The sequence below is a fragment of the Lepus europaeus genome, chromosome 2, assembly GCF_033115175.1.
Source record: "Lepus europaeus isolate LE1 chromosome 2, mLepTim1.pri, whole genome shotgun sequence".
Taxonomy (NCBI): Eukaryota; Metazoa; Chordata; class Mammalia; order Lagomorpha; family Leporidae; genus Lepus; species Lepus europaeus.
In genome coordinates, this window is record NC_084828.1 from 92,416,055 (window position 1) to 92,427,220 (window position 11,166).

Sequence of the window (11,166 nt, forward strand, 5' to 3'; positions counted from 1 at the left end):
GCTTCTGGCTGGGGCGGGAGCAAGGGTGTGGCAGTGGACGGCTGTCCCTGCCACAGTCCGGTTTGGGTGGCCTAAGATCCATTGCAGTGTGGAGTCCCAGGCCTGATCCCATCTCAGAGGAAGGCCTGGTGGCTCCACCTCCGTGTGGGAGCTCCTAGGCTGCAGCCATGCAGTCAGTCTTGCCCCCTTCCAGATCACAGACGGCATGGACAGCTCCTCGGAGAGGCAGCCACCAGGGATATGCAAAGGGGCAACAGGGATAAGTGAAAACAGCCTTGAGGAGCTGATCCTGATACTCCCACAAGCACAACGATGCATGCTCTCTCTTGATAGGGCCTCCCAAAGCAGCAAGGGCTGGGGCCCGGTGCTGTGGCACAGTGGGTTAAGCCTTTGCCTGCAATGCTGGCCTCCCATATGGGCACCAGTTCAAGACCTGGCTGCTCCACTTCCCATCCAGCTCCCTGCTAATGCGCCTGGGAAAGCAGTGGAAGATGGTCCAAGTTCTTGGGCCCCTGCACCCATGTGGGAGACGTGGAAGAAGCTCCTGGCTTCAGCCTGGTCTAGCCCTGGCTGTTGCGGCCATTTGGAGAGTGAACTAGTGGATGGAAGATCTCTCTCTCTCTCTCTCTCTCTCTCTCTCTCTCTCTCTCTCCCTCTCTCTCTCTCTCCTCTCTTTGTAACTATCTTTGAAATAAATTTTAAAAATAATAAGTCTTGCAAAAAGCAGCAGCAGCAGCAAGGGCTGTGAAAGGGAGCTAGGGTAGGCCGATGGGTCGAGGGTGGTCCAGGGGGCACAGGGCGGGAGAGAACTGAGAAACAGAAGGGGAGGGAGCTCAGCAGAGGAAAGCACAGAGAGCCGGCAGAGGACAGACCCAGAACATGAGACAGGCTTCTGTCTTACTGGAGAGAGAAAAACGAAACGGAATAATGACACTTAGGGTCAGGCAGGAGACAGCCTAGATAGAGGAGAACCAGGAAAGACAGGAGGGGGCGCTGGCCCCGATGCAGCACAGCCCCCCAAGGAAGCAGAGAGGGACCACAGTGAGGCGGAGCCACGGCAGGGGGCGCTGCTTCCTCAGACGCTACCCGAAGGCGCCGCCGTCTGACGCCCTGTACAGCAGAGGGATTCCTTGCCCAGTGGTGCAAGAATGCTATTCCTTTTCTTAACCTTGTGTTCGTTAGGTTCAAAAAGGTTCTGCATGCATTGGTGTCTGTCGCCTGCTTGTTCCCTGTGACTTAGGTTTGAACGATGCCTGAAGTTCACTTCTCTGCTCTCAGCCAAGCTAAAAGCTCCCTCGCCCCGGCCCTCCCCACAGCTGTCCTGGCCTACAGCCTCTTTCCTTCCCTGTGGCTCAGTCTCCGGGAGGGCCAGAGGAGGGTGGAGGAGCCAGGAGGGAGGCCGAGGGATAGAGGCTGGACAGAGCTGGGCAGCGAACCCCGGGGTTCATCTGAACAGCCGGGAGCCCTGCTCTGAGCCAGGCGTTCCTAACCCGGGTACCTCAGCACCCCCTATCCACCTGGAAACATCTTGCCGAGAGACCTCAGCCCAGGTAGGGGTCAAAATGCCAGCGTGGGAAAGGGAGTGGCCTACATGGAACTCTGCATAGCCCCTCCTGAGAGCGCCAAGGAAGCCCGCCACCTGCTCCAGCAAAGCACCTCTGCCCTTGACTCTGAACTACGACCTGAGAGCCCGCACTGCCACCTCTCAAGTCAGTCTTTCCCCAGGCTCATCTTGGGGATACCTATGGGCTCCACTGCCTACAGGCTTGCCCTCTGCTCTCCCGAAGGGTGACGGAGAAGCCTGCCCTTGTATTACAGCGAAAGGCAGGGAGTGCCCAGCCAGGGGCAGAAGACAGCAGAGACAGGGTGTGCGCTGGGCTGACTGCCTGGAGGCCTGCCCTCACCCTGCCTGCAACCTACCGGGGACCCCTGGCTGCTCTGCTTTCCTCCAGGCCTCGGGGTCCCAACACGGGTGGCAGTAGAATCACCTGCAGGAATGTTCCAGACCCGCCTGCCTGCCCTGCCCACTCTCCGATTTCTTCTTTCCATCCCCCCCCCCCCCCCCCCCGTGCATGCCAGGGCACAGCCAGTGCTGCTCACCACTCACCGTTCTGCTCAGGGCTTCTCAGCCGCTGCCGGGCACGGGGACTGTGTGGGGGACTTTGAATTTGAAAGTGGATTCTGATCTCATGGGGCGAAGTGCATCTTGAGAGCCTGCCTCTCTAAGAAGCTCCTGTGCAGGGTGCTGCACCGGCCCAGGGACCACACTTCGCGGAGCCGGGCCCGAGAAGCAGCCAGAACCACACAGCGAGTTTGTGGGCCCTCCCTGCTCCGTCTGCTCCTTACCAACTCCCTGGGCTCCAGGGAGCCGTGAAACTCTCTTTCAAACCCTCAGTGCTGGCCCCGGGTTCAAATAGGGAGCTGAGGTCACAGTTTGACACCTGTGTCTTCAGGTTAGAATCGTGTAAGAGCAGTGGAGAAAGGTGTGGCACTCACAGGGCTCGGGGGCGCCCCGGGGCAGTTGGGAGATCCTCAGCTGGAGATACTGAGGGGCAGGATGGGGTGGGGTGGGGCAGGGCATGCGTGCCCACGCTCTCTTCCACAGGCTCCCGCTGGGTCGTGACCGCCGCTCACTGCCTCCACCAGTCGCTGGATCCCAAGGAGTCCACCCTGCGTGATGAAGACCTGATCAGCCCCTCTGACTTCAAAGTCATCATGGGTGAGTGAAGGGCAAGACGATTCCCAGGGAAAGACACATGGCCGCTCTCTCGCTTGCCAGGGCAGGACACCTAGGGTGAAGGTCAGGGGCCCCAACCAGGTCCCAGGCTCTGGCGGTGTGGCCGTGGGCAGGCCATCGAGGTCTAGGCTTCAGTTTCCACAAGGGTGAAATAAAGAGTCTGGTCTAGGTCATTTCCAAGGACACTTCAGGCCTCGATGAACCCATGGCTCTGAATGTCTCACACAGATACTGCTCAGACCTTCCCTCTCCTGTACAAAGTCAAGGCCACAGCTGACTCAGTTCAGTTCCTCACTTATTTAGCCACTGCCACCGAGCCCGGATCTCAGGGCGCAGTGCAGCGAAGACCTAGCTCCTGCCCTCCAGGAGCTTGCAGTCTGACAAAGGAAGGAGACGTAAGCACGTAGATTCCTGCTGCAAAGCAGGAAGCAGGCAGGCTGTGAGAGGGACAGGCAAGGGAAGGCAGAGGAAGGTGGCCCAAGACCTTGAGCCCCTGCCACCCACGTGGGAGCTCCTGGCTTGGGCCTGGCCTAGGCCTGGCCATGTGGTCACTTGAGGACTGAAGCAGTGGGTGGAAGATCTCTTTCTCCCTCTCCCTCTCTGCCTTCAAATAAATAATCTTTTATAGAGGAAGGAAGGAAGGAAGGAAGGAAGGAAGGAAGGAAGGAAGGAAGGAAGGAAGGAAGGAAGGAAGGAAGGAAGGAAGGAAAGAAGGAAGGAGGAAGGAAAGAGGGAGGGAGGCAAAGTGCCTGGGTGTTCCCAGGGCAAGGCTTCATTGGCTCTTCTTTATGGAAGAGCCAGTGCCTGCTCCAGTGCCATATGGATGCAACATATGGCAACAGACCCGAGAAGGATCCTTCTAAGGTGATGGGGTTGGCTCATGGGAAGCCAGGAGACCATGGGGAGCTGCAGGTCAGGTGGGATGGCTGGGGATGCGTGGAAGGACTAAGGCAGGGTACATGGGCTCAGAGGACCGGGGACTAACGAGGAACAGAGTAGGATCTGACGCCCTGTGCACCTTCTCCCTGCCCAGGCAAGCACTGGAGGCTCCGGTCAGATGAAAATGAACAGCGGCTCAGCGTCAAGCGCGTCATCCTCCATCCCCAGTACAAACCCAGCACCTTTGAGAACGATGTGGCTCTGCTGGAGCTGCTGGCGGGCCCGACGCTGAACCACTTCGTGATGCCCATCTGCCTGCCCGAGGAGCCCCCAGCAGAAGGTACCCACCCCCCATCCCTGAGCCGGCCTCTGCAGAGCTGCAGGTGCACCGGCAGGCAGTCTGCTCCAGCACTGACGTAACTGGGTCGATCACGTCTGCAGAATTCCCCAGCTGCCTCCCTTCAACAGCTAGGCCAGAACTGGTTTTCCCAGGTAGGAAAAAGAGAGGCAGGCACGAAGTAACCAGGCAGGCCTGAAAGCACACATAGGAAAGCAACAGTCAGACTGGGTAGCAGCTCAGAGCATCTCACGGAGGGTACTGGCAGGGTGGACAAATTGAAGGAGAAAGCTGAGCTATGGAGACAGCACCTTCAGGAGGGAGCAAAGGGAAGAGGCCAGGGTAATAGAACAAGAGGCCCAGTGGAGCCAGAACTTGGGTTTCTACAAAGAGGTTGATATACTAACGAAGACAGCTGGAGCCAGCTGCCCATGCAAGGGCGCCGTCAACGGTAGCAGCAGGTCTTCCGGTATCCTGTTTTCAGGAAACTAGCAAGCAAAGCAGGCCTTCCAGTTCATAGTCTTAGCCCCAGGCCCCAGAGCAGAGCAGAAGGGGAAGGCTGGGCTGAGGGTCAATAGCCTGACAAGCAGTACAGGTTCAAGTTCTCAGTGCTGCCATTTCCTAGTCAGGTGATGGTAAAGGAGTCATCTGACGTCATTATGCCTCGATCCCCTTCTCTCTCAGCTAGAGGGAATACCCTATGGGGTTGTTAGCCCACGTGAGAGTTACATGAGATGACACAGGGGTCTTCCGAAAGTTCATGGGAACTCTCTGCTTTGCTTTTCATTCCTTTTGATCCCTAATGTTCTGGCATGCCCTCATACATTTAAATGTGTCCAACAAAAAGAGCCCAACCCATAGGAGTTGGCTTCCTTTGCATGCTGAATTCATAGGTCACTTCCTTTGCTCAGGGATACGTATTTTTTAAAAAGGGAAAAATTGGTTAGGATGGAATCTGAGAAGCTTTTAGGAAAAGTGAGCCAATGGGCGAGGCAGAGGTAGAACTGCTCTGAGTCATTGGGCGCCACGTGCGTCCCATTCTTTAACTGATGTGCTACTCATTAAAGCCTTGCCAGGTGACACTGCAGCCCCATTTTACAGCTGAGCAAACTGCGGCTAGGCAAAGTGAAGTGACTCACCCATGATAAAGCTTATAAGAACCAGATCTAGGGCTAGAGTCCAAGTTTTCTGACTTGGAGTCCAGTGTTGTTTCCAAATAAGAAAATAATTCCTCTACCAACGTTCCACCCATTTCCACACTTTCCCTAGATTTGCCAACTTCATAGACTTCTGGGGGTCAGAACTGGAAGGGGCCTTAGAGAACCTCAAGACCAGTCTCTTTATCTTTGTAGGTAGGGAACCGGAGGCTTACTAGCTGGCAGAGAGGGGACAAGGCTGGCTTAAGACGATGTAGCACATTGTTGACTTGCCTGGGCTTCTCCATTGATTTACAAGCATTCACTGAAACCTACCATGCAGCAGTGAGCAGACAACGCGTTCCTGCTCGTGTGGAGCCAGATGCCGTGCTATCCGTGGGCGGGAGAGAACAGACCACCCCATCAACAACCCAGGCCACGTGGCACAGAAACAAGGCCCCTCCCCTCTGCTCCAGGTTGCTTCCAGCCCAGCAGGCTCTCCCACCTTCCTCCCCACCTTGCTGTCTTTCTCTAAGAGGAAATCCAGCACTCCTACCGCAGACCAAGGATCGAGGGGCTGCAAGGTGCCGGCTTCTGAAAACCCCCCAGACAGCCTCCCCTCTCTCACAGTGTCTTCTGTCCTCCAGGAGCCATGGTCATCGTCAGCGGCTGGGGAAAGCAGTTCTTGCACAGATTCCCGGAGACGCTGATGGAGGTGAAGTTCAATTAGTAGCCTGTAGACAAGTGGCACTTTAGCCTGACATTGGACCTCGCTGCTCCAGGTTGCCCACTCAAGGAATCAGAGGCATGGCCAAAGCCGTGTGTGTGTGTGTGGGTGTGGGTGTGGGTGTGGGTGTGTGGGTGTGTTACAGGGAGACACTGGGGCTCAGACTCGCCTTCAGAGTTCACCTGGGCTCTGAACCCCAGAAAGCTTGATTTTACTTTTTCTACATGTCACAGGCTCTAATTCCAAAACACTGCTCAATGTGCCCTATAGCTTATGAAAGCCTACATTTATGGACATTCTCCCGAAAAAGAGCAGGTCTGGATATGCCAAAGGCTCATATTCATGTGTCCACCGTGAGGATAAAGACCAAATTAGCCGAGATGCTTGCCGACCGCCATCCCTACAGCAATGAACCTGACTATCGCGTTTGGAAGTCCACAGTCTATTATTTCAGAAAAGAACTCTGACCTAGGCATAAAGAGTCATGGCCCCGTGTCCTGGCCCCTACCAATTTATTGGGTGACCTGAGACAAGTCAGTCTGCCTATCTAGACCACGGTATGTGATCTCAAGGTGCAAAGTCAGAGACAACATTCAATAACCTGTAAGAGCCGGCTGGCTTGGCCAGCACCTGGTTCTCTGGCGCTGTGGTTTCAAAATCCTTCAACACGTATTATCTTAATATACTCCCAAATTCTGCACCTGCCGCAACCACTCACCCCTTCCGTCCTTAACTCCCAGGTGTTTACCTGGTGTCTCCCAGGTACCAGACACTGTACTGGCTACTGGGTATGCTGAGGGTAGAAGGACTGATCGGGTCTTTGGCCTCCCTGGACTTGGGACAGATGGGAATGAGTGCTGGGTGTAACAGGGTGCTGAAGGAGAAGTGTGGGGTGCTCGGGACTTGACCTTGCCTCGGAGGTTCTGGTGAGCTCCCCAGAGGAGGTGATGCTCCCACGATGCCTGAGCAATGCAAGAGGTTGGTCCCAGAGACGTCACCTCATGCCCAGCCTGCCCCAGCTTCCTCTCCACACTCCCCGAGGGAAGGGCCGGGATGGCCTCTGGCTCCCCATCAGCAAGGGCAGGCAGAGGTTGTACATCTGGGCACCAGGTCCCTTTCATTCTTGCTTGGGTTGAACAAGTCTCGTATGCTCCCTCTTTTTATTCCAGACGGCTTCTCCAGCCTCAAGGCCACTAGCAATTCCAAAACCTTACTTTTACAGAACAATTCATTGCCTCAATTTAAAAAATTCCCTGAGTATCTCCTATGCTGCAAACAAAGTAAGACAGAAATGGACAAGCCCCAGGGCCAATGTCTGGTTATACTGTAGCAAAGGGGGAGAGTTGGCTGCAGAGAAACCAACAAGAGCCCCTGGGGACCCAGCACTGTCCAGTGTGTGGACATCACTTGTTCATTGACGTCACTTGTTCATTCACTTCCTCTGGGCACAGCTCCTCATGGTTACAATGTCATATTGTGTGACTGCCATTTTTCACATAAAGAAACAGCCTTAGAGGTCTGAGAAATGGTGACCAAGCCACAAGCCCAGATCCCATGGCCCCAGACCTCAACAATGGGAGGGGGTCACCAAGGTTGACTGGAGACTTCCTATGCATCGTCATATTCAAAAGAACGCATGTGCTAGCTAAGTATGGTCACCTCCATTTTAGAAATGGGAAAATGGAGGCCCCCCAAGGACAAGTTACTTGCCCCGGGGGGCCACACAGCAGGTTCACAGTGGAGACTGTAACAGAACATTGATCTCCGGGTTCTCCCAGGAACTGTAACCATCCGAATGGGGGGTGGGGAAGGAGCAGCCAGGGACAGGGATGATGACAGCTTTGTGTTCCAGATTGAAATCCCGATTGTCAATCACCACACCTGCCAGGAGGCCTACGCCCAGATACAGAAGAAGGTGACCAAGGACATGATCTGTGCCGGCGAGAAGGCAGGTGAGAGGCTGGCATGGGACACACGGGGCAGGGGGTGGGGACGGGGTTGTGTGGACACCGCCACCAGCCGTGGTTGGTCTGGTCGGCCTGGGAGAGGGGAGGGAAACGGAGGAAGGTCGTGGGGAGAGGGCTGCTAAGGAATTTCCTCCGTCATTTCCTTCCGAAGCCTGCTCTATCTCCTCTAAAAGAAGACACACTGACCCAGAGCTTTCTCAAGTCTCCTTGACAGCTGAGCCCAGAGTTGGGTCAAATGGTCTGCTGCGCCCTCTAGTGCCCAAATCCCTGTACTACAAGTTAGCGGAATCAGACCTCCTTTGTAATGGGGTCCGCACAAACGGGGCATTTCACTTTGATCTGCATCCCTTTTTTATCCAGGGGGGAAGGATGCCTGTGCAGGCGACTCTGGAGGCCCCATGGTGACCCTGGATAGAGAAAGAGGCCAGTGGTACCTGGTGGGCACAGTGTCCTGGGGCGAGGACTGCGGGAAGAAGGAGCGCTACGGGGTGTATTCCGACATCTACCACAACAAGGACTGGATCCAGAGGGTCACCGGAGTGAAGAACTGAGCTCCGGCACCTGCCCGCTCTGCATGGCTCCCTGGGTGGCTGCCCCGCGAGTTTCCTCATCTGTAAGGGGAATGTCACCCTTTACCTACCTCCCAGACGCCTGCTGAGACTACATTAATTAATACGCTCAGAGCGCTCCCACAGCGCCTGGCATAAACTGAGGGCTCTGTAAACGCGACTCCGCAGACAGAATTCCCCTATAAACCCCTGGCTGGTCCTTAGGGCGAGCTAGCGACACCTCCTCCCCCTCAGCCTCGCCCGGGCCTTCATCTGACCCCGGATGCTCTGGGCTTCCTGGCCACCGTGCAATTTTCCTAAGCCCAATCCCTGCCCTTCCCTCTAAGGAAGCAAAGGAGACACCTTGCAGAGTCTCCTGCCATGTCCCATGGCAGCGCAGTTACAGACATGAACTAGAGATGAAATTGTGAGTGCGCTGAAGCAGAGGAGGAGGGAGAATGGGAGGGTGACTTGGGAAGTCAGACTCATGGTTCTAGAATCAGCTGTGCCCCCAGCTCCCTGGGTGACCCTATGCAAGTCCTTTCCCCTGCCCTATCCCAGCTCCAAGGGCCCTCCCAGCTCTGATTATCTAGGGCACAATGAGACCATCGTCTCTCTAGTGAGAAGTAAGCACAGGCAAAAATTCCACTAGGTTCAAGGAGATTTGATGCACACAAAATGCGGCACCCACCCCAGCCACCATGCCTGGCTCCCGGGGACATAGCCAGGAAAAGTGCTGGCCAAGGGATCCCTCCTTGTACCTAGGCAGCGTCCGCTCTGGGACCCAGCCTTCTTTCCCTTCCTACACAGGTGGGCCCTGGGAGGGGCGGGGGAGGATGGACCTCAGGCACTCACAGCCTCCCTCTTCACATTCATAGCTAGCCCCAGGCAGCCAATACCCTACACCCCGTAGCCATGTGAGGCCGTGAATGCCCCCTCCCCACACACACAGAATGCCTCTCCCATCCAGGAGTCACCTCATCTCTCAGAAAGCTTCTAGGGAACCCATCCCCTCCAGAGCTCCAAGCTAGAAGGTGTTGAAGGAGCAGAAGCCCCAGGTGCCCATCTTCATGGAAGACTTGAGGCCTTGATCTGACTGCAGCTGCTGAAGTCTCCTACGGATAGAGGAAGGCACTGAGGGAAGAGAGCCTATGGGCGTAGTAAGCCCTAGGCTGGACACTCAGGTGATTCAGCGCGTGCCTGTAGTTCCCTGATCCGGTCTGTCTACCTCTCTGTGCTCTGCTGCCTATTCTGTAAAGCAAAGATGGCAACGTGACTCAGCTCCAACAGACACTCACCGTGCAAGCTGGAGCTCTTTGTTCAATGCCAAAGAATTGGGATGCAAAGTTTTGCATTTACCTGAAGCATCCCAAGACACCACAGCTTCCCATTCAGCTGCTAGCTTTGGGTGCCCTGCATGCTTCAGGCTGTGCTGATGACCTCAGGGACCATGAACATGGGGAGAGCATGCATCACACGCCCCCAGCAGCTCCTTGTGGGGGGTGTGGCACATACCTATGTGACTACCTGCTAAGGGGATGAGCTCCCACTGACTGCTATGGAGGGAGAAGGAAGGCCGTTCTGGTATGGAGGTGCTGGGGCTGGGGCACCAGGAAGGCTTCCTGGAGGAGATGGTGCAGGAGCAGAGCCTTGAGGAGGAGGGGCATTTCCAAAGCTAGGATGGAGAAGAGCTGTGCAGATGGGGAGAGAACAGGAATCAGCGTCCACTCAAGCTTTCCTCAGAACCTACCATCTCCACCCACAGAGTGTAGCAGACCCTGCGGACCAGAGCGCATACCTGCAACAGTCTCTCATCTTAGAGCCGATTACCAAACTGGATTAGAACCTTCTCAGGCTGTGAGTGCAGATACTGACCTTGTCCGGCCTGGTTCACCCTGCTGATTCTCCCACCTGCAACTCCATCCCGATTCTGAAAAAAGCTCTATGTGGCTTTGGAATCTCAGTTTCCCCTTGATCCAAAGCCACATGGGACAGGTCCCAACTCTTCTACTGCTGTTAAGGTCCAGGACACCCAAATCTCTCCCAGCACCGGAGAAGCAGAGGGCCAGAGCGCCCACTACAACTGCCTTCTCTAACTCCAGGGCCTCATTCTTGAATATTCGTAGGAACGAGAAACTCACTACCTCCACGTGTAGCCCATTCCAATTTTAAAAGTCCTGCCTCCAAAAAGGTTCTCTCTTCTCTGCAACCCAAATCGACCTCCCTGTATAACAAAAGTGATGGTTTCTGACCACAAGTGGCGTTGTTAGCAGTAATGCTCATGCCCGGATCTCATTAGCAACAGAAGTTGTGCTTATGGGAAACTACACATTTGTTCCAATAAACATCTGCACTGAGTCAAAATGCCTCGTTTGGCCTCTGTGTTTCTCATGCCCTGGTGAGTTGTTTTCATTTTTCAACATTGACCCTATTTGATCAGGGTCATTGTACCATGAACAGAAAGAGACTATGATGGGAAGATGAATTTAAGGCATGTTTTAGCTTTTTCAGATCAGTTGTGTTTGAACACCCCATCTTACTGTTCCTGTAAGTTACCAAAATATTCTAGAATGCCAATGTTTTAGCACCCAAATTTCGTTTCTTGATAGCCAAACACATTCTGAATAACACATACACACACACACACATATGCATAGGTATAGTTTTTATACCCACGTATATCCACTATTTGACTCAGAAGCTAACAGCCCCTTGCCTATGGGTGGCCAGCTCTGGGTTGGAGCCTATGCTTTCTTTGTGCCATGAGCTAATCCTATTCACTGAGGACAGGGGGCCAGGAACCAGAGAAACTCCAGTCTTTCAGGTAAAAGGTAG

General features: G+C 54.7%; 1 protein-coding gene across 1 annotated transcript in view; it reads left to right on the plus strand.

Annotated features, from left to right (window-relative positions):
- MASP1 (MBL associated serine protease 1) overlaps nt 1–10,695 on the plus strand; it is a 72,018-nt gene extending 61,323 nt beyond the window's left edge. Inside the window, exons 11-15 of the mRNA XM_062210275.1 lie at nt 2,606–2,719; nt 3,771–3,956; nt 5,737–5,804; nt 7,669–7,768; nt 8,144–10,695. Coding sequence (XP_062066259.1) covers nt 2,606–2,719; nt 3,771–3,956; nt 5,737–5,804; nt 7,669–7,768; nt 8,144–8,334 — 659 coding nt within the window. The 3' untranslated portion in view covers nt 8,335–10,695. The remainder of the gene's footprint in view (nt 1–2,605; nt 2,720–3,770; nt 3,957–5,736; nt 5,805–7,668; nt 7,769–8,143) is intronic.
- Nucleotides 10,696–11,166: the final 471 nt, after the last annotated feature.